Here is a 24,308-nt window from a genome sequence, read left to right on the forward strand (position 1 = left end):
GTTAAATACCCAGCGCACTAAGATATAAACAATTTCAGTTTAACTATAAACAATATCTACTTATAACAACAATATGAAGTGCTCTGGGTGTGCTTGCTACAAACTAGAAAGATAGAAAATGGGGTCAAAATTTGTCCGCAGCTTTTAGATCCTAAACCTCTAGCCTGATTGAGAATGGTCATATTTTTTCTAGCAGAAAGTCAATCCATAGTGGGTAAGATATAAACCAATTATGGCTTCATTCTTCAAAGCCTGTGAACCTCCCGGCAATAACAAAAATGAAAATTGCCAGTAGTTGAAAATTGAAGAAAAAAGAATAGCGACAATTATCAGTGCACACAAAAAATTATACATTTTAAAAAATTTGGTAGCAAGTAATGCTCATGGTCAGAATGATTTTAAAACAAATCAAATGACCTGATTGATTTTTACGTAAAGATTAGTAAGTTGATCGCAATCTTTACTTATGGGAACTCCCTTTACTTGTTATTGCACTTTCACCTTATTTTCATTCTATTTTTAGGTACAAATGGATCAAAACATATACATGCCTAGTAATATACTGAGAAGCAATTTATCAAGACCTCTGATAAGATGAGATTTTTCTCAATGTTTATAAGCTAACATTTTCTCAGGCATGGGTCATTCAAGATTTCCATGTGTTGTCGTCTCAGTCAGTTTGACACCAGAACTAGTTAGGAAATCAGCAGAAATAAACATAAACTTTTATTAGCACTGAATTAAGGTTACAACACGACATAAACGGAAAAGGGAAATATAATAACAACGCAATCTCTGGCTAGGACCAGAAGAGAAGATCCGAGGGCGGCGGTGGTGTCATCAAGGTGGCAAGAGGAAAAGGGGGTAGAGTTGAGCACTGGATGGTAGTTTGGAAGGTTGGGGGAAGTGCAGGTGGATGGCGGGAAGGCTGGAAAGCAGGTACCAATAAGCTGAAAAGCAGGTACTGGGAGGTTGGACAGCAGGTTTGAGGGGCTAGACCAAGGGTTGGAAGGCTGGACATAGGTTGGAAGGCTGGACATAGGTTGGGAGGCTGGCCAACAGGCTTGGAAGACTGGATAACAAGAGTATGTGCCTGGAAAGGGTGGCAGTAGCTGGAAAGTGGGCTGGAGGCAGCTGATAACAGGAGTATGCAGCCGGGGAAGGGTGGCAGGAGCTGGAAAGTGGGCTGGAGGTGGCTGAGGAAGGGGCACAGCAGAAGGAATACGCTAAAGGGGAAGTTACGTCTGGAGGATTGAGTATAAAGCGAGTTACGGCAAGAGGATGGCTTATGGTGGAGGTAAAAAAGGCAATGGTAGGTTGGCAAAATTCCAGGAAGGGAAGAAGAGGGGCTACGGACTGAGGCAAAAGGAGAGGCTGTTGGAAAACCAGCAGAACGCAAGGAGTGAAGGTGGATGTGAAAGTCGGAGAACATAATCATAACCGGAGGAGAGGGATGTAGCCGAAGCAGCACCCAGTCCATCGGATACAACCCTCGAAGGGGAAAACAAGATGCCTGACTCTCTCCTCACAGGAAACTGAACCCAAAATCAACAAAACTTGAAACCCTAAGACACAAAACACATATAAATACTAATAGATAGCTAGGATAGGTGGGCCCCCCTCCTTATTGGGCGATAGCACCAATACATATAGTCGGTCGGGCCTAAACTAATCCTAGTTGAACTGGCTCAGACACTAGGCCAATTCAGCCAAGGACAGTCCGTGTCAGGGTTAACATGTTTGCACATTAAGCCCGTGCTTTTTTGAAATTTTGTATTCCAATAAAAGTTCAAGAATGATATTTATCTAGACTTAAAAAGTTCTAAGACCTGCCATACATTGCATCTATCCTTTTAAAAGTCCTTTTTATATAAAGTAAACTTTATCCAATTAATTGAAAGAGAAAAAAGAGGCAAAGAAAAAAATTTAAAAGGATGTTTGATTTGAACTTTATAATGACTTAAGAATTATTAACTAATATAATGCATTTGATAATTTTCAGAAAAAGCATTTCGAAGACGAGATTTCAAAAGATTGTAAAAGCATATTTGGTACAAATATTTAAGAATAAACCTATTTGAGTTTTGCTTGCTATAAAAGAATCAAACAAATCTATGTTCTAGTTCCTAGCATAAAGTAATGGAACATAGGCATAGAATAATTACGACAACTCTAAATAACCAATTTTTATATTAAAACAATTAATGGAGAAGATTAGAGAGAATTAAAAACTTCATACGATTTTTATCAAGCTTGAGAAGTTCATATGATCAAGTACCATAAGAATTGATTAGTAGAAGAGAATGTATTGAAGGTATATTGACGTAGTAGAAATATGTATGTTGGAGCATTAACTCCAAGTAGAAGTAATTACGGAGTAGTCAAAGAGTTTTCAATTTCAATAGGTTAAATCAAATATCAATTGAAGTCCATATCTTTCATACTATTATAGAGATAATTAAAAAAGATATTCAAATTGGCATGCCATGGTATATGCTTTTATGAATGATGTAATTCTAATTAATGATGAATTATCTAAATCCGTAATAGAGAAAATATTTCAAATATAGAAGCCTTAAAATTAGCACATTAAGTTTATGATGTTTATAGATTGTGTTTGAATCAAACTTTTTTGAGTGCTTTACCCAATCCAATCGTAAAACTTAAAACCACTCTTTTTTTAAATAATTTACATGATGAAAAAAACAAACTCACTCAAAACACTAAATTTAGCTGCTTCCAAGTACATATAAACCCACAGGTTTTGAAGTACAGGAACTTGTTTTACACTTTTAAGAAGCTCTTTCACATAGCTTCTCAACTCAATCTCTCCAAGACGCTAGCCCCTCAGCACCTCAAACATGCAAGAAAAAATAGTTAGTGTGGTGGTATTAATAGAGGAATTGCTTTAGTTGCATCTCCTCTGCTTGTGTTATCATCTTTATACTTGAATGTTGTTTGATGGATACATTTGCAAATAGTTAAACAACCTTAAGCGTTTGATGAATGTTTTAACTGTTTTACAAATCTTGCAAAGCTTCTTGCCATGTTTTAATGGGCATCTATATCATCATATCAGATCTCTATTATTTTGGTAAAAATCATTGAATTCACAGATTTGTATAATGTTTATCCAAATACTGGAACTTGTATCTAATTAAAGGCACTTTGGACAAATTTTGGTTTCATAATAAATAAAAATGCTAATAAAACAAGTAAAAACAATTAAGTTTCAAACAATAACTCAATCAAAGATTATACAAAGAAAAAACAACTTTTCATCAACCGCTTCTCACCTATTTTTCAAGCAACGTCTTTTTAACTGGCTTTTCAAACAGCAATCATTCCAAATGAAACCTTTGAGATTAACAATAAAAACTATCAAACGCTATATTTAAAAGATAAGGGGATATCCAAATGCATAGGCTTAAATATCTTATGCAAAAGAATGAAATATTAATGATGATAAAACTAAAAAAGCTAAGTTTGAAAAGTTAAAATGGAGAAGTGGCACAAGATTTTTATGTGATAAGAGAATATATCATAGAGATTTAAAAATAAATTTTACAAAAGTTACACGTAGTGTGAAGATGCATGAATCTAGAAGTTAAGCAATGATTAAATACTAGACATCTAAGTTGAGAGTTGTAGAAATAAAAATGTTGACATTTCTGTGTGGTAAAATTAGGATAATTAAATTTATAAATGATTATATTAATAGCATGGTTGAGGGATATTTATTTGTTCAAGGCAAAAAAAATGAAAATATATTTAGATGATTCGAATAACTGGTGTAAAAAATACGCCAATTAGATAAATTGAAGGAAAAAAGTGTCAATTAAGAAGCAAACAAAGCAAACCTAAGTTTACATGCACAAAGTTCTGCAAAATGATTGACAAAGAATTGGTTTAGATCCTTAGGTGATGAAGATGTTTTTAATATGAACTAAAATCATCTTTAATATCACAAGCTACATGATGATGTCATTTTTCAAATCATAACTACTCTCACAAAGATGAACAAGTTGCTCCACAAATGAATTTCATAGTCATAAAGCCAGAGAGAAGGTGAACTGTGAACAAGCAAAATTGTGCTTCATTTCTTATTTTCCAAGCACAAATCATAATTGTGATGTTGGATTTTTTGAAACCAAAGGGGGAATTATCAAATGAGGCTTATACTGAAATTTTAAACGAGGGAATTCACAAGGTCGATCTTTGATGTCAGATTTCTACTTCGTGTTTTGTTTAAGGTCACAAAAACTTTGCATATCATGCTTATATTACATGATTATTCTTGCTGTGGAAATTATGCTGTTAAACAATTATTTGGAATGATTTTGGCTCTACTAACATGCGGATGATCAAATTTCAAGCATTATTTTTTTGTTCTCAAAATTCGTAAAAGAGTTGAACATAGTACCGAATGGTGCAAAAAAAATGAACACTAGCTATGTTAAATCAACAAAAAAAATAAAGCTAACCAAAATATGAATTTGAAAAGTGTTGCATATAAAACAAGTGGAAGGCGCAAAGTTCGAAAATAACTTATTCGATCGTAATAGGATCCTTCTCTCAAGCAACACAGCAGTGAATAGCATTATCAAATTGTCAACGTCCAAAGACTGCACCAATGGCTGGAATGAAATCTGTGCATGAGAAAATTTACAAAGCTGTCAACTTCTGCGATGTCAATCAAGTGGAGCATGGTGGAAACCAAAATCTTAAAAAAGATGGGGTCATTTAAATACATAGCACAAAATTCTAATTTATTACATATCTGACACCTAAAACTTTCATATTTACACACACAGCACTCAAATCTTTAAATATCACATCAAAAATAGCATTATTGCCACTTTTTGAAAGTGAAACATACCTTTTCATGTATAGGATTAAAACACCAAAGTGATATGTATGTAAACATGAAAGCTTAAATGTGAGATATGTAAATACATAAGAATTGTAAGCTACATATGTAAATTTCTAAATATATATATATGCAAAATATAGTACATGATAAGAACTGAAAGCAAGTAGTCATACATCTGCATGAGGAAGTCCTTCCTTTGGTGGGGCCTCGACAGACAGAATGCAGTTATCAATAGAAAATAAGATTCTATCCTTCCCCGGTGTAGGTAAAGAAACATTTGAGACAATATGAGCTATGACCTCCCATAGTGGTATACTGAAATTAACAACATCTAGATTAGCAAACATATCTTAAATAGTGACATATCTAATGATGCGACCACAAGGGCAAAAAAAAAAGCTGAAAAACAGCAACAGTATATGCCATCACAGTTCTGCGGTAACCAAAATATCATCACAGTTCTGCGGTAAGCTATACAAAAGAAGATATGGATCTCAACTAAGGAAACTTAGGCTAGTAGTAAGGTTTTAGAAAAATAAAATTTGTAGATCCAACTAATCTACTAATCACTTGCAGCTTATCAGGCTGATCTATAAATTTGTACCAAGACCATTATTGTAATTTACCAACTTAAGTAATTCTGATGGAAATTTTTAAGGTAACTTAAAAGTAAATACAACAAAGTTAGGAACATATATGTCAGCGCAAGGGATATAGCATCTATAAATGCAGAAAGACAATAAGAGAGAAAAAAGTGCAATCTGCCAGATAAATAGGATTTGGAAACCTCTCATCCACCAGAATTTCATCACTAATAATGCTTTTATCAGAATCATTAAGTCGCTACGCGTCATGATCATTTACATCCTCAAAAATAGGAAGGAAAGCAAGAACTTCAAGAAACCAGAGAGTATAATTCCATAATCCTGATTGAAGAGAACATGTGGATATTACTTTGTAAGGCATGCAGAGAAAATAACAATAGCCACATAATTCAAATGAAAGATAATTAGTTCCAAATTTGGAGCACAAACATGTACCAGCAACAAAGGAGAAGTAATCATTGAATGAAATCTCTCCTGTTTGAACGAAACATCCCGACCTACCATCACTCCGCCTCCAAGCTCAATTCCTATGCTAACATACATCCACCGCAATGGCAGTATTGCACTAAACCAAGCTCACACTCACGTGATCAAGCACACTCGCTCAGTCTCAACATCAATCTCGCATGCAGCTCATCTGCATTACGCTCACCCACAAGTTGACATATATGCCTCATGGCATCTATGTTTGTCTTTTCCTGCAATCGTGTTCGAGTAGGGCCTTTATTCTCATTCCCTCTTGCACATATGGCCGTCATGTTGTCGTTTTCTACTATTTTCTCGCTTTCTGTAGATTTATGCTCTTACCCCCACATCTAACATGTTCACTTCAATTGGTTTCAAATGGGGTTGTGGGTGCCAGAACAAATTTTGATTTGAATTCTTCTCATTCTTTGCCTCCAATTTTTCAAATGGATCCCACCTCCTCTTCCTCCTATAATGGCTGCTCCAAACGTTTTTGATAAACCCACAACTAGCTCACCACCTCCTATCCAAGTAGCTCCTTGCTTTACGAATGTTCTTCATACTTCCTCTCCTTTGGAACTTAGTCCTACAATTGCCCTCCTCTTGTTCCTTTGCAAATATTGATGGTGAGTTGAATGATTCAATATTCATTCCTCTCCAACAAGCAACCATTCAGCTTTTTTTCACCAAGATCCAATATCACCATTTAATAAAAAAACATCCACGAATCAAGGCAAACCAGCTCTCATCTTCACTAAAGAAGAGATTTCTAAGCTTGCCAAACCTCTTTATTTATTTATTGTTGGTGAATTCTAGTTAGACAACCCAATACAGAGGTTATCCGTAAACTAAGACTTGATTAACATTTGATTGATCACCATTCCATTGGACTCATTAGCCGTCATCATTTTATTAATAAACTATCATCAAAAGCATACTATTTCAGACTTTACTCTCGACAACTTTACTATAAGAGTGGCTTCTCGATGTGCATGCGAAAATGGTCAATTCATTTAAAATCTTGTAGGAAAACGCCTATTCAATTTATATTCATTCCCTAAGCTTCGTTCACAAAATTTCAACCAATCTATTTATATTATGTTGATTCTCTATTGAATAAACCTTCGCAAGCAAACAGATGATATGACTACCCATCTTTCAAGATCTTCCGTTGCCCAAGTTATAGTTAAACTAGATGTTATCGCTCATTTAGAAAAGAAACTATGGATTGGTTCATTCTCTTGTGGATATTAGCACGGGGTTAAACTTGAAGGCAACCTAACATATTGTTAATCTTGAAAAAATTTTTGGCATAATTTCTCTTGATGCTTCAAGAAGGCTCATCAAGGTCCGAGAAAATCTCAGGACTATGTGCAATAGATAAAATCAAATGATTAGATCAACCTACTACCACTTTGGAGATAACTCCTTTAGATCAAACCTATAGTCAAACATAGAACCAGTTTTTATGTTCCTTTAGAATTAAATTCTCTTGTGCCTACATTTACTATCCCAATAATGGAGGTCATTTGAACACTTACAAGTGTCACCATTGACTTAGATCCATTATTATTAACACCTCACTCTCTCCAATTTGTAAACACGATGATGAATAGGGCATCAGCCTTATGATTCATAAGAGCATACTCAGTGTTGACTTTCTAGAGGTAAGAATACTTTGAATTCTATTTTCCATAAAAGGAAAAAATCAAGAAAAAATCACTCTCACTCTTCAAGCAACACGGTCCAAATGAGTCTTTTTAAAGTTTTGAAGTTTCCAAGGATTTCAAATTTCAGGCTATCATGGCAGCATTATCTCGTCTAATAATTTTTATTTTTTCCCAAAAAATTCTTGGTATTTTTCCTCAAAAAACTCATTTTATTTTTTAGTTATAATATTTCTATCATCTAAACATTTAAATGTATCCTTCGCACTATCCAAATGATCCTTGAAATATTAAGAAAAAGTATGCTAAAAAATTTTACAAAAAGAGTAATTTGAGAGGATGCTTTCAAATAATATGTTCCTCTAATATCCAAACCGTTTCCAACAAACAAGTAAAATGTTTTGAAGCTATAACTCTGACAACGGAATGCATTTAAAGACAAAATGTAGTACAATCCACTTGCAAAGGATCGTCAAAAATAAAATCTTAAAAGTATGTAGTAGAATGGTTAAAGAAATATAAGTGAATTTGAGGAAAAACTACTCAAGGTGATAGATACATCTAGATAAGAGTATATTGTATTCTATATTTGAGAATATTCTTATAATTATGTGATGAAGATCAAATTGCCCAGCTCAGTAGATACCAACAAAGTGTAGGTCGAACAAGAGTTTATGAATAACACCCACATTATTGTGGCCCAACAAGATTTTGCCTATATTAAATAAAAAGAGTAATCTAGTAAGCTTAGATATCCAGAAAAGAAAATTTGGTTTGCCTTTAAAGTAACAATAGAAGAAATAAGTCTAAATGAAAATGAAAAAGAAAATGGATGGAAGCAAAGGGATGCAATCTTGATTTAGATGATCTACCCATAAGTATTTGCCAAAGAATGAAAATAACAAGCAATAGGACTCAAGGAGTCGATGATAAGTAAGCAACTAAAGGAGTGTCTTTACACAAAAGGAGCCATTAGCACAAAAAGAGGAAATGGTGGCCAGACTTGGGGAACCATCTAGAATCATCTAAAGAAGAAGACAAAGCAAAAAAGTTGAGATATATAAGAGTGAAAGCAACCGAGTGCTGCCTAGTAGCCACCAGAATAGAAGCAGATAAAATCTAGAGCAGGGGGAGAAAGCCACCTAGAGGGGAAAGTAGTCACCAGTGAGAGAAAAAAAGCACAATTTCGCAACCCTAAAAAGCCCACTAGCAGCTATTATACAAGTGACTAAAGCAAGCAAACCCCATTCAAAGGCTCGAGACAAGATACAAAACCCGAATGAGAACACAAAGAACAAGACCTGAACATGGGGTAGAACACTACAAATACACTTCAGTGAGAAAAAGACTTGTTTAAAATTATGATGCTGAAACAAAATGATCGTGAAGAAAGCGTTGGGAAGGAATGCCCACAGGCAAGGAAGCAGAGCGAGAGCACCCGCCAAAGAGAGAGAGAAGGACGTATATGAATGTAATTATGAAGATTGATTGGTGTCAAAGAAGATAGGGGCTTAATCAAGAAATGCACAAGATTTTGTTAGGAATAGGTTTCCACTACTTCAATTCTTATATAGCCGCCACACTTATGTTTGGCTAATTCTTTCTTGTTTTGCAAAATTTTTTATAATGAGAAACAAGTTTTTACAACCAAGCTGCTATAAAATTGTTGTCCAACTTCTTAAAAAGGAAAAATGTTCATAAGGCCCACAACATATTTCAACAAAAGCTATGCTCCTCATAATAGCTCTACAACTATTTTACAAACAACTGCAAACGACACAAACATACCCAATAACTATATATGACAATACCATGTTATTTTGTTTTATTTTGTATTTTATTGTGGTTAGTCATCAAGTAAACCATAACGGTTGTCTGATAGAATATCTCATTTGGTTGTAATATTAGCGCTAAGAGAACTAAAGATGCATGGCAAAAATGTTGTCATAATGATATATATTGGTTAAATGACCAAAAAACCCATTTTTAAAATTGATGTAAAATCAATTTAACCTAATCAAATAATAATAAGCCATGATAAGTAATAATAAGCTATTAACCCTAGTAATTTTGCACGTTTGCACATAAATTATTAGTTAATCTTTATATATATATATATATATATATAAAGAAGAGAAAAAAGAAAAGAATATATATATATAATTTTTTTTTCTTTTTTTTTTTTGTTGCGATAGTTAAACATGGCATTTAACAGAATTATTCCCTGACTACTATACTTAATATACAAATCTATTCATCTATTAATATAAAAATCTATAATCTTCTGATAATAAACTAATGCAAAGTTAATCAGAATTATTATTTATCGCACCCTTGCCACAAGGGAACGGCAGACCATGACTCTTTTACACACAAACCATGATGGACAAGCCACTAGAATGTGCCAATTACAGCATCCCAAATCACCAACCATGTCACCACTGCCTCAACCTCCCATGTGTCTATAAATACCCAATCCTTAACTTATAACAAAAAGGTTAAAAAACTGATGCAAAAACCCCAGTCCATAATTGTGTCAATTCCCTTCCCAAGTAGAGTAAAACTTGAAAAAATAAGCCATAATCATCTCCAAAAATAATCAAAAAGATTCTCTCTACTTCCTGAAGCAACGCATCACAGATGCCGGATTGGTTCGGTCCAAGACTAGTGAAGGCCGGTTGGTCCTCCAAAGTTGCGAGTGTCGCCACTTTTTAAGAGGGCCCACTCCTAGTTACCAAGGACATTTCTTTTTTTTTTTGTGGTGTTTAGGTTCAATTTTCTGTGATTTGATTTGGGACAGCCATCGGCGTTTCCTTTCCCTTTGTAGGGTTGTATCCTAAAGTTTTAAGTGGCGCTTCGGTTGTATCTTAGTCTCCAAATGGTTTTAATCCTTCCTATACCATTTCCCAACCTTTCCCACCACGCTCCAACATCCCTTTTATCATTTTCTTGTTGCTGCCCCTCAGAACAGCAATCCTACAACTGTTCCTGCTGCTCGCCACTTTCCCCTCACTGCAGCTATCTTCCAGCCTGTTGGCCAACCCCCTTGCCACCTCCTGGAAGTCCAAACCTCTACCTGGCAACACCTACACCCATAATTAAACGTTAGTTCTAGTGTTGTGTTGTTTTGTCACAATTTTCGATTGCCCTACTATTGTTGTAATTTCAGATTTTAGAATTCAGAAATAACATTTGTTTTCTTTAGGGTGTTTGATAAATTCTGCATCACTTCCTTATAATGAACAAGGGAAACAATGTTGAATCGCTCAAAAACCTATCTATTTGGTGTTCTCTCTCTCTCTCTCTCTCTCTCTCTCTCTCTCTCTGCTCTCTGCTTTTTAACTACTAACTTGGACTAACCATCCATCAGGAAGTAAAGATTATTTGAAACTCAATCCTCTTATTTCCCACCCACCTTCTAAGATATCCCTTCTTTAATGAATTGATTAGAATTAAGATCAATGAAACCATATTGATCCTCCAATCCACTTTACAGTTCAAATTGGCATTCCAGCCAAATAATTTTTTTCATCAAATCGCATACTAAAGTTGTAATAAGAAAAAAACAATCATACAGCATTGAAAGTTATAATAATCTCATCATGCTCAGCTACAATTACTTTTTTTTTCGGTTACCAAATAATGAGTGCTTAACTTATTAAATTAGTTAAGAAACATCATGGTTTGCTCAGATCAAAAGTTTAATTTTTCTTACAAATTTATAAAAAGATATTCTAATAATGTGACGACCATACAAGCTTGGCTTTAATTTCTCAGTGGTCAAAGTAAATGAAAATATATGGCATAAAAGTTTAATAACTGACAAGATATTAAAAAGTAAATAAATTTACCTTGTAGAATTAGGAGAGAAACAAACAATGAAAAGCTCCTCAAGCGCATCTCTAAGGACTCGGAAACTAGGTGACCGTGAAACAAGGCATATGCATTTATCAGCAAAATAATTTGCTGGTATCTTATATGCGAGACTAACATCATCACAAACTGGGTCTCGAAAAGCAATGCAACTGACATATATTTTGGAGCCATCACCCTCTGCATATAATCGTACTCGATATTTTAGAAACAATGATAAAGGGTACAGTATCAATGTATAAAAGGAGCACTCAGCAAAATCTCACAATAAAGAAAGCATTTCAGAAATGAAAATCCCAACATTCAAATGATATTTATCTAAGGTTTATTCCGGATCAATTTTGTTTTTTTTTTTTTCATTTGTTTTTAAAAATATATTTGTTGTGTGTGTTTTTTATCTATATTCTTTTTTTTCTAAAAACAAATTAACATGTTTTTGAATATGCTCAAAATAATTTATAGAAGTTTTGAGTGTTTTTAAAAACAAACATACTTTAATCAAATAGCCAAACATGTTTTGTTTCAAATCAAAACATAAATAAAACAAAATAAAAAACTAAAAATAAAAATAATAAACAAAAATTATCCCAAATGACCCTTAGCATTTCTCCAAAGAAACATTCTAAAATTAGCACAACCAACTTTCTAAAACTGTATTTAAAACTTAAATAAAAAAGGGTTGTTTACAAATCTAGCATCCTCTTACATCCATTTTTCAAATCCTCACTCAAATATCAAAATTCATGAAAAAACCCTAAATCACATTTTTACATTTTATTAAATTCTTAATGGTTTGACCGTGGCAAGCATAAATAAATCGGTTCGGTGGTTCAAAAATATCACCTGACTGTTAGATTTTATAAATAACAATATTTCGGGAGCTATGTATGTAATTGTCCCTAAATAACAATAAAAAGGGTATAAGGTTTGATGCATTAAACCTTTAACATGGCTAAATAAATATAGTACTTCAGAATAAGAAGCCTGATATCGATCTAACATTTATTTTGCATCTCCCAAAAAACTAGTTTTAAGACTGAAGGATTAACTATAATGGCAAGGAAGTTTTTTCATTGTATTTTCCGAATGAAGGCACTGATGTGTGGAATACAAATAGATGCGAGAAACTTTGAGGCCTGATATTGGAATTGAGAACTCAATCTGACAAACTCATATCATGTTGGTCAAAGTTTGTGATAGAGGAGTCGATCCAAACAAAGAGAGAAAAGCCAAATATTATTGCTAAATTCAAAAACTAGGTAAATACAGCACACACGAACGGAAATAGAAAGTGGGCTGTCATGAGATGACAGCAGCCAGCAGGGGATGTAGTTGGAAGGTTAAAGGACTAATGTGGAAGGGCTGTCGTGAGATGGTAGTAGGCAGCAGGTGGATGTGGCAGGGAGGAAGAACTGCAGGTGGTGGAACATGGTACATAGCAGCAGGAGCAAGTGCGGCTTAGGCTTTGAAGGTAGGGGTTAAGGGGACTCTTGCAAGACAACCTGAGAGGGGTTCTCAGGTAGCTGCAGCAGGGAGGCATGATGGCGATAATGAGGGGAAGTTTGTGTGGAAAAGAAATTTAATGATAGTCACCACCTTGGAACGAGATAGTTCTAGAGAGCAAAACTCGCCCTTGGATACAGCCTAGAAGGGAACACAAGAGACGCCGAAGCTTGTCCTATTAGAAACACAAAAATACTAAAAACCTACACACAAAATCAACCCTATATAACTAAGGAGTGGCCCCCCTTTCGAAAAGAAATGTCAAACCCTATTGGAAGAGCAAGTCGGCTGTCCCAGGTCTAACGCAGAAGAGGATTTTACACCCTCTGCACCTACGTCAGTCTCCTGAGGTTGTGGTAGTTTCGACATCATTCGTCAAAATTTATATACGCATGTTCAAGGTGACAGAATAGTTGTAACCTCCCGGAGTTGAAAGGTCTTCAACTACGTAGATATAAGCACCTAAATCCCACTATCAATTGCATTGTCTCGCAAAACACCTGAAAAGGTTTCCCCATTTGCGAGTATTCATCCATATCAGTCTAACCCTCCATGGGTATACTGCTGAACTAAACAGGAGTTGTGTTATTAAAAATGACGGCAATAAAGCGAAAAATTGGAACGAGTAAAATTGCACGCATAAAAAAAATACCAGAGCGACACACAGATTTACGTTGTTCGACAAATTTGCTTACGTCCACGGAGCTGCAAAGGATTTATTTCTTCGAGCAATTACACCGTCGAACGCCTCGACGTTTACAAGAAAATCTCTAATTTCTTCTCTCCCTTCCTCTCTCTCTCTTCCTCTCTTTCTCTTAGCTCTCAAGATGACTTGGTTTGGTCTTGTTTGGCTTGCATTTCCTTTAAATCAAAACAGACTATTTATGGAAACCATGAGAGCGGTAGGTGAGAGCTAGGTGAGCGGTAGGTGGGATACTTAATTAAGAAACTAATTAAATTCGGTGGACCGGGTCTCCATATTACCCAACAATTCTCCCACTTGAAGGTTTCCCCATTTGCGAGTATTCATCCATATCAGTCTAACCCTCCATGGGTATACTGCTGAACTAAACAGGAGTTGTGTTATAAAAAATGACGGCAATAAAGCGAAAAATTGGAACGAGTAAAATTGCACGCATAAAAAAAATACCAGAGCGACACACAGATTTACGTTGTTCGACAAATTTGCTTACGTCCACGGAGCTGCAAAGGATTTATTTCTTCGAGCAATTACACCGTCGAACGCCTCGACGTTTACAAGAAAATCTCTAATTTCTTCTCTCTTCCTCTCTCTCTCTCTTCCTCTCTTTCTCTTAGCTCTCAAGATGACTTGGTTTGGTCTTGTTTGGCTTGCATTTCCTTTAAATCAAAACAGACTATTTATGGAAACCATGGGAGCGGAAGGTGAAAGCTAGGAGAGCGGGTAGGTGGGATACTTAATTAAGAAACTAATTAAATTCGGTGGACCGGGTCTCCATATTACCCAACAATTCTCCCACTTGAAGACTGGGACACTAAATGCATCACCTACTGGCTGCATCATCTACTAGTTGTATCGATCTTTTCCTCAAACATAATATCCTCTACCTCTGCAACTCGAAGCCCCTGTCTTCATGCCAGAAGACCAACTGAAGTTGAGCACAACTTCAGCTTCTCACGAGTAACACTTTCAGTTGACATATCCCCGTCAACGTAGCCTCGTACCACCAAGCTCTTTCTTGAGTTACTTTTGTATCTGCTTATAACTCTCACTGCATGAGCAATATCATGACCCTGCTAAAAGTCCTTTTTCAACAAATTCAATCTTGTACATTTTACTGCCACCAAACACAGTCTTCACCGGGCACACCCACTTGTTGTGCAATGTCTTCTTCCTTGGTGGAAGTTCTGTCAGCTCCCAGTTTGATTCCCTGGCAGAGAATTCGTCTCCTCCTTGGTCAGCTCTCACTTGCTCGAATTCTTATCTTGCAACTTATACTTGCTCGAATTCTTATCTTGCAAGATTTCTTCATAACTCTGTATTTCTCCACCATTTGTCTGTACAAGGTCTGGTTTTCCTACCTTTGGCGCCCTGCCACTTTTCAGGAAATAGACCTTTTTCTACTTCCCTATAATGCACATCTGACTCCTGTCCCTCTGACTTATGACCAAGCCTGAGTAAACCTGTTGTCATATATAGTGTGTCAGTTTTCTTACCCCGAGACATTACACAAGCGAGTAATAGTGCTCTTTTAGTAACCTTCCAGGTGCTATCTGAGAACACAACTGAATGACCACTCTCATTGAGTTGCCCAACAGAGATGAGGTTTTCTTCAACTCAAGAATGTGTATGACCTTTTGTAATGTTCATTTGCTCTTATTAGGGAATGCAATATCAACATCTCCCATCCCCACCACGTCAAGAGTTTTTCATCAGTCAGATGTACCTTCCCAAAGTTACCTGCAACATAATTTTGCATTAACTCCCGGCGGGAAGATGTATGGAAGGAAGCCCCTGAATCCAGCATCCAGTTATCATCAGAACTATGAACTGCCAACAATAATGCATCATGTATTTTTTTAGTTACAACATTAGCGTAATCATTTTTCTTCTTCTTAGGATTCATGCAGTTTTTTTTTATGTGGTTAGTCTTGCCACAATTCCAACAAGTTGTCTGCTGACCAGACTGTGATTTTGATCTGCATATGTTTGAGTTCCTGTCATGCGATCTCCCTCTGGAATCAACATTCAGCGCCGAACTTTAACATGAGGTCTCGCCATAATCCTTCCTGCGCACCTCCTCAGCCAAAATCAAATCACGAATATTATCATATTTCAGCTTAGATTTACCTGCAGAACTGTTAATTGTCATCCTCATGGATTCTCAGCTATTTAGCAATGAAGCCAACAATATCAGTGCACGTATCTCATCATCAAAATCAATTTCAACAGACGATAATTGATTTGTGATAGTATTGAAATCATTCAGGTGTTGAGCAACAGAGACACATTTCACCATCTTCAAGTTGAATAATTTTTTCATAAAATACACTTTATTATTCGTCGTTGGCTTTTCATACATACCTGATAAATCCGTCATGAGATCTGCAGTAGTCCTCTCCTTGATGATGTTGTGGGCAACCGATCTCGACAGGGTTAATCGTATAACCCCCAGAACCTTTTGATCCAACATATTCCATTTCGCCTCGTCTATCTTTTCTAGTCGTTTTCCCAGTAACGGAAGATGAAGTTTCTTCCCATAGAAGTAGTTCTCTATTTGCATCCTCCAGTAAGAAAAATTTGTGTCATTGAAATTCTCAATCTTCGATGTCATCACTTCGTCTCCGTCCATCGTTCTTTCTTAGATCTGAACCCAAGGCTTTGATACCAGTTATTATGAAAAACTACGACAATAAAGCGAAAAATTGGAACGAGTAAAATTGCACGCAGAAAAAAAACACCAGAGCGACGCACAGATTTACGTGGTTCGGCAAATTTGCCTACGTCCACGGAACTGCAGAGGATTTATTTCTTCGAGGAATTACACCGTCAAGCGCCTCGATGTTTACAAGAAAATCTATATTTCCTTCTCTCCATTACTCTCTCTCTCTCTCTTCCTCTCTTTCTCTTAGCTTTCAAGATGACTTGATTTGATCTTGTTTGGCTTGATTCCTCTTTAAACCAAAAGAGACTATTTATAGAAACCATGAGAGCGGTAGGTGGGAGGTAGTTGAATGGTAGGTGGGATGTGGTATGTGAGCGGTAGGTGGGCGTGGTAGGTGAGTGGTAAATGGGATACTTAATTAAGAAGCTAACTAAATTCGGTGAACCGGGTCTCCACATAACCCAACATTTTGTGCCCAATGCACTCTGTTGAGTCTTCCAAAGTTAGCCCAAGATTGGCTCGTCCCCCTTTGGAATGATGACAGACTTAATCAGCCCTAAAAGTGGTGACTCTAAAGGCAATCTGACAGTTAGGATACCCCGGAACTCTCTTTTTAATGGTTGCCCTATGTTTGATATTGGCTCTTTGATCTTGATGTCCTCTTTCATCACCAAGACTAATCCCACTAGTGCCTCTCTGTTGACAAGAGCATCGGTAACCTCGGACTCCGTAGAAGGTAGGAAAACTCATTTGTGAAAGAGTAAGTGTTATAGAATCCACCATGCTGAGTTCTGTGGTTGAACTGCCACGATCTCCCCAACAGGATGTGACAGACATCCATGAGCATCACATCACATCATACTTGATCATGTTGTTGATTCCCAATATAAAACTCTACGAGGAACCTCTTTCCAATGTTGACTTTGTTCTTCTTCTTTAAATGTGTCAAGGAATACGGTTGAGAATGAACTCAAGTTGTGAGGCTCAACTTGACCACCATATGTATGGACGCCACATTCTTACTGCTACCTCCAATGATGATGAGGTTGCAAACATTTTCATTCACAATGCACATGGTATAGAATAGGGTGTGGAGAAGCTATTGTTACTCCCTTGAGCCTCAGTTTACAGGATCAGTCAAACCACAAGCATTTCACCCTCATCCGAAAAAATTTGGTACTCCTCACCCAGTTCTTCAGTTTTCTCCTCCTCGATCGACTCCTCCACTGCACTCTGCTTGGTGAATGAGACATGCTCGTCGGGTAACTGGAGGTGATGTGTCGTGCCTGAAGGATTTTCTAGCTTGAACTGTATTGGCGTACTACTCTTTTTAGGCATATTCTCATTCTGAGCAACTCTTTCATTCTCCTAATCAATCTTCTCAACTCTCCTAGGTATGTTTTGATTGATGTCTCCAATTGTGAGTGGTTGTCTGAATGGAGACAAGGGTGCCTACTTTGCTTTCGTTCTCTCTACCTTCAGAGCTAAGCTTTGAACGTCATTCAGCTTGACCATATTACTAGTGGAGCGCTTCAGGCCTCCAAAGTACCCAGTTATCGTGTGCTCATTTATTTATTAGCTCAAATTTCAACTTAAGTGGCATAAATTTTGTTGTATAATTCTCAACTAATAGTTCCCTCTAATGCAAGTGGTCGAGCTTCGAGAAAATATCCCGACAATAGTGTGAGGGTATATAATGTCACTGCATTGCCTTCTTATTTTCTCATAGGTACTGATCTTGTCAAGTCCTCTTTGTCTCTCCCTTTTCGGGTTCTCCTACCACAACGAGGCAATTTTCTTCAGTTTGATGACAGTAAGCTTCACTTTTTTATCAGATGGCACTCCTTGTACTCAAATATCCTCTCAACAATCTGCAATCACTCAATCAAGTCATTTGAATTCATTTTCTGTCGAAATTCGGTTGATACCGGAGTTAACCAAAAAAATAATAATAAAACTAAATAATATTACCGAATTCAAAATAGAAAAATACAACCTCATAAACGAAAATAGAAACAAATACTCAAATTCGGATGGATCCCGGGGTGGTGGAGATGATCGATGAGAGTTTGATCCTTAAAAGAGGTAGCAGGGTGGGGGAAGGGCTAGAAAGCATGGCAGCAGCAAAGGTGTGTGGTTAACCATGAGGGGGAGGGGCGAAGCTACAGGAACAACAAGTGCAGTTGTTGTCCTGAGCAGGGGTCGGGCAACGAGGAAGTGAATAGGAGGGGTTGTTATATGTTGCGATAGCAAGGAAGGAGGACGGCAGCAGCGAAGGCGAGGAGTTGTGGAATGGCAGCAAACTGGAATGAGAGAAACAAGTGGACAGGTGATTAAAAATGAAGGTGAACAATTTGCTTCGGGTGGCAGCAACAAGGGGGAATGACAGTTGCGGTGATAGGAAACGCAAGTTCTGCAGGACAGCGAGAAGACTGCTATCCGAGGAGGCGGCTGCGGCAAAGAGGAAAGGTGGCAGAAATTGGAAAACTGCAGTGAAAACAGCAAAGGCTGTTGTTTCGAGGCGGTTGCAATAATGGAGGGTAGTCAAGAGCAACGTGGCGGGATGCGGAAGAGGATAAGGAAAAAGATCACCACCAGGAGACCAAAATAAAGCCGAAGCAACACTTGGAACCCTAGAATATAGTCTTTGAAGGGAAAAAGAGATGTTGGTGACTGTCCCAATACAAAACACACAAAAAATTGAAAACATAAGACAAAGAAAACACATATATAAGCCCGATATAATTGGAATTAGATCTCCCTATGGAAAAGAGGCGATAAACCAGAGCGGGTCTGAATCAGTTTGGTCCTAATGAAGAAAGTGTAGGATGTTTCCCGCGGCTCCCTTTCAAGTGTGTTTGTCGCTCAGGTTTGGAGGAGTTTCGACCTCATTCGTCGAAGCTTCTGAGTGCACATTGAAGGTGACAGCCCTATTGCAACCTCCCAGGGCTAAAGGATTTTCCACTATAGAGCTATAAGCATCTAGATTTCACAGTCAACTGCACTGTACCCCAAAATACCTAAGAAGTTGTCCCCAATTGCAAGTGGTCATCCATATCAGTCCACCCTTCTGGGGATACACTACGGAACTGAACTAGGAATGTGTATCATGTGTATTCTGTTGAATCCTTCCAAGATAACCGCAAGTTGGTTCAACCTGATCTGAAGTGAAGATGGCTTGAATCTTTCCGAACGGTGGCGGTCAAGGGGGTAAGCTATCGAACAAGACGTCCTAAAACACTCTCTTACTAGTTGACTATGTTTGAAACAGGCTCTTCTGTTCCGCCCTCCTCTGACCACCAAAACTAATCCTACGGGCGCTTCTCTGGACGAAAAGGCACCTATAATCACGAACTCTGCAAAAGATGAGACTATGTGTTTGCCATCCTTAGTGGAGTCGGTATTCCTGACCCATCATGTTAAGTCTTGGAATCAAACTGTCACGATCTCACCAAAAAAATTAGCATGCATTTAAGGGCACCACGTCGCACCACACATGATCCCGCAGCTGGTTACCAATCGAAAATTCCACGAGCCACCTCTTGTCAATGTTGACCATGTTCTCCTTCATCAACCACATCAAGGAATATAGCTAGGAATGCCTTTGAGTTGTGAGGCTCAATTTGTTCGCCGTCTGTGTAGACCTCACATTCATGTTGCTCTCTCCATAAATGATAAAATTGCAAACATTTTTATTCACAAGACAACGAATGTAGAATATGTTGTGGTAAAGCCATTGTTGATCCCTCAGTATGTAGGACCTATAGAACCACAATTATCTCGCCCGTATGTGATGAAAGTTGGTACTCTTCGCCTTTTTCTCCAGTTACCATTTTGTCGCTAACTTTCTCCGCTGCACCCAACTCAGGAAGAATAAGACCCGGCTCGTCGGGAAACTAAAAGTGATGTGTCCAAAACCATGGCATATAAACATTTCCTGACTGGATGGTAGTGGGGTTTATGCTCTTCACAGGCTTTTTCTCAATCTAGACAGTTTAATCATTCTCCAAATTAGATTTCTCAACTACCATAAGTGTAGTCCTACTAATGCTTCCAACTGCATGTGGTTGTCTAAATGGTGTTGGATGTCTGCTACGTTTTTGTTGTCTCTTCACCTTCAATGCTAAGGTTTGAACGTCATGCAAAGACCGGCAAGGTTGTAGTTGGACCATGTTACCGTCCACGGGCTATCAAGTACCAAGCTATCGTGTGCACCTCTGGCTCCAACAAATCACATGTCAGCTTATATTACATAAACTCCAATGTATACTCTTCTACTGAAAGATCTTGCTCTTGTAGGTAATGGAATGCCAAAAAAAAAAGTCTCTGACGATAGTGTGGGGATAGGTAGTGTCGCTGCAACTCCCTCTTCATCTTCTCTAAGGTAGTTATCTTGCTCCATCTTTCTCTATTTCTCTCCCTCTTCAGGTTCTCCCATCACAACCAGGTGCACTTCTTCGGTCTAATAGCATCAATATTCACTTTCTGATCATATTGCACATCTTAGTATTCCAGAACCCTCTCGACGGTCTACAACCACACTATGAAATCATCCGGATTCATTCTCCCCTTGAAATCTGATGTGTCCACTTACACTCATGAGTTTCTATATCTCCAAGAGGCACTTCATCTCTCATACTTCTTTGATATTGTATCCTAAAGAGTTTTAGCATGTTCTTCTCCAATGGAATCATCCCCACGAAAGGGATTCAAGTGTTCCTATCTCTATTCATCAAATCTCGCAGCCACACTCAATAATGGTCGTTCCACGAGTCCATTCCTCAATTTCATTGAGTAGTTGTAGAACTCGACGGAGTTACCACTGTATCTCTTCCATGGTAGACTCTTGATCGGCGTCCAGCACTCGTCTCCCCGGTCATATAATTAGGGTTTGGGTGTGATATGTGCGATAGGGTGTATGGGTGTGATGCTGAGTAGAAAAAAAAAATTGGGTTAGATAAGATGTTTAGGTAAAACAAGAATAAAATTAGGGTTGGGTTAGCTCTGAGACCAAATGATACAAAAATTAACCCAAGCAAAAAAAAAAACCAAACATTATTGTTCAATTCATAATAGGGAAATACAATCTCACAAACGGAAATAAAAATAGAAACAAGCAACATAAACAATCAAACTAGAATGAATCTCGGGGTGGTCGAGGTGATCCGCAAGGGTTTGGTCCTACGAAAAGGTAACAAAGGGCAGGGGAAGGGTTGGAAGGTGTAGAGATAGAAAAAATTTGTGGTTAAGCGCGAGGGGGGGTGTGAAACTACAGGAATGACATGTGTGGTTGCTTTCCTGTGCGGGGGCAGGAAGGAACGAAAGTGAGGAAGTGGTTGTGAGGGGTTGTTATGGGTTGCAGCAGCCAGGGAGGAGCGTGGCAACAGCAAAGGGGAGAAGTTGCAACAATGGCAGCAAGTTGGAATGAGAGAATGGGTGGATGGTCGGTTGGAGATGAATGTGAAGAATAAGGGTGTGTTCGGGGCAGCTTATTCGCCGCTAGTGCGTTTTCAAAACGCCGTGGAAGCGTTTGTTTTGAGCTTTTTGCGTGAGGTTCAGGAAACGATATTTTTTAAATGTACTAGACGTAGAACGTAGATAAAACCCCGAGTCCCGCGATTCTGTCTTTCGATCCCGATACTACCCTCGCTCACCTGCAATTCGCCTCGCGTGGATCAATTTCGTGCTCGCCTACTCCTCTCTACCGTTCCATTGGATCGATTCCTCCCCTGTGATTCTTCATGTGATTCCTTTGTTGTCGAGGGTCGAGAGCGAGGCGGAAACACCTTTTCTTTTAGTTTGCTAGGTCAACGATTCGTGAGGATCTTCTGGCAGCGATGCCAGGAGCTTTTTTTCAGGTTAATGTTGTTGTAGGGATACCCTGGCAGCGTGAGTGCTGACTATATTGAATATTCTCTCTGGCGAGCGGTCCAGAGAATTGCCAGTCAAATCAGCGGCATTCTTTCACCTCAGGTTTTTTGCATCCTTCGTTGTTGTCAAAACCATTTACATTTCTTTTTTGAATCTGTCTGGTTATTTCTTATTGAAAATTATCGATTTGTTGTCCTCTATTGTATGTCATAGATCATCAATTGATCTTTGTTGTTTCCAAAAAAATCACCAAGCCCTCTTTTTTTTTTTTTTGAACAAGTAGACAACTATATCCCACTTGTTTCTCTCATACGACACAGCCTCTGGCTTGTTTCTCTCATACTGTAGCTCTAATATGATTTGATAAATCCTACTTAAAAGTCAAAAAAACTAACTTTGTAATCTAAGAGAACTAAAGGTTTTGGCTGGAAAAAAAAAATCATTTTTGGTATGATTTAAGATATATGCAACATAATTCCTGTCTTAATGCCAATACCAAACTATCCCTCTGTTTTGAAACTAATTTGTAGTTCAATATGCACCAGGTTTTGAATTGAACATCTTATAAATACACATTTTATGTGGAATGCAACAATTCAAGTGCTTGACAGACTTTGATTATTGTGGATGTTAACTATATGTTCAATAATTGTGGATGAAGAAGTGTTGATCTACTTAGAACAAGTGATTGGCCTAATTTATTCATTGCTTTGGTTTTATGTAGGAAGTGAGTGAATGAGTATACAAGAAGTAATCTCTTCCAGATAATTAGAAATGTTTGTAGAAAGCAATTATGAAGGTGAATGTAAAGTGCACCTTGATGATATAAACTGAGTCAGATGGAAGATAGTTGAGTAAGATGACGCCACCCTAGACTGTTTCATACATCTTTTGGTGGCACCCCCTCCCCCTCTCTAGGTCGGTTGAAAATTAATGTGGATGGGGCCCTTCTCCCATCACTATCAGCTGGCATTGGCTTGGTTATTTGAAACGAAAAAGGTGATCTACTTGTGGTTGGGAGACTACTGAACATTGAGACTCTTCTTAAGTTGAGCTAAGTGTGATATCCTCCATTCGTCCCTATTAAGAACAAATTTAAATTTTTTTAATAATTAAATAAAATTATTAAATGTATCATAATTTTGTACTGTTATGAAATGATATTTTTTGTCCTGAACTGTCAAATGTGTAACCGTTAAAGTTCTAGTGTAAACAGTAACACAACGTTTGTCAGAACCACAAAAAGCTGCAAATCAGTTGTTTTCCAAACGCACAAACCAAGCCATAATAAGGGCAGAATCGTCATTTATCCAGAATCAGTTGTTTTCGAAACGCACAAACCAAACAGTTAGTCGGCTTATCAGGATAAGTTGTTGGTCAGCAGATTGTCAGGATAAGTTGTTTATCTGGATAAGCTAGATAAACTGCAACTGCTCCAAACAGACCCTAAATAGGCATCATTTTGGGTGGCAGTAGCGATAGGGAATGACGGCGGCCACAGCAGGATGATAGGACAACAAGATGACATTGTCCAGGGCAGTGGCAGCCGAAATTAAAAAATTGTTGAGAAAAATAGCAACCGCTGCTATCTGGGGCGGTTAGGGCTGTAAACGAGCCGAGCTTGAGCGAGCTCAGGCTTGGCTCGTGTTCGGCTCGTTCAAAATAGCTCGTGTTTGAAATTGGCTCGTGTTCGAAATCGGCTCGTGAATAGTGTGTTCGTGTTCGGCTCGATTTAAATATCTGTGTTCGTGTTCGGCTCGTGTTCGGCTTGAAATTGTCTCGTTAAATTAAAATTGAGAAAAATAGATGTCAAGTGTGGGATTTGAACCTGGATCAAATATATACAAAAGAAGACACTAACCACATTGCCACATGAGGTGTTATGATTTAAATTAAAACATAAATATATGTAATATATTATTATATAAATAATATATGTAATATATTGTTATATAAAAAGTTATATAATTTTTTTTTAGCCGAACACGAGCGAACAAACTGTTGTACGTGTTCGGCTCGTTTACATTTCGAGCTTAAAAATTTGTTCGTGTTCGGCTCGTTAGGCTTAACGAACGAGTCGAACACG

General features: G+C 37.6%; 1 protein-coding gene across 3 annotated transcripts in view; it reads right to left on the reverse strand.

Moving 5' to 3' along the window:
- The window catches only part of LOC110039438 (DENN domain and WD repeat-containing protein SCD1), a 149,499-nt gene that overhangs the window by 113,675 nt on the left and 11,516 nt on the right, over nucleotides 1-24,308 (reverse strand). For all 3 annotated transcript variants that reach the window (XM_020744493.1, XM_020744492.1, XM_020744494.1), the window contains exons 3-5: nucleotides 11,462-11,663; nucleotides 5,047-5,188; nucleotides 4,549-4,649 (exon numbers count right to left, since the gene is read on the reverse strand). In XM_020744493.1, coding sequence (XP_020600152.1) covers nucleotides 4,549-4,649; nucleotides 5,047-5,188; nucleotides 11,462-11,663 — 445 coding nt within the window. The remainder of the gene's footprint in view (nucleotides 1-4,548; nucleotides 4,650-5,046; nucleotides 5,189-11,461; nucleotides 11,664-24,308) is intronic.

Source organism: Phalaenopsis equestris, unplaced genomic scaffold (assembly GCF_001263595.1).
Source record: "Phalaenopsis equestris unplaced genomic scaffold, ASM126359v1 Scaffold000002, whole genome shotgun sequence".
Taxonomy (NCBI): Eukaryota; Viridiplantae; Streptophyta; class Magnoliopsida; order Asparagales; family Orchidaceae; genus Phalaenopsis; species Phalaenopsis equestris.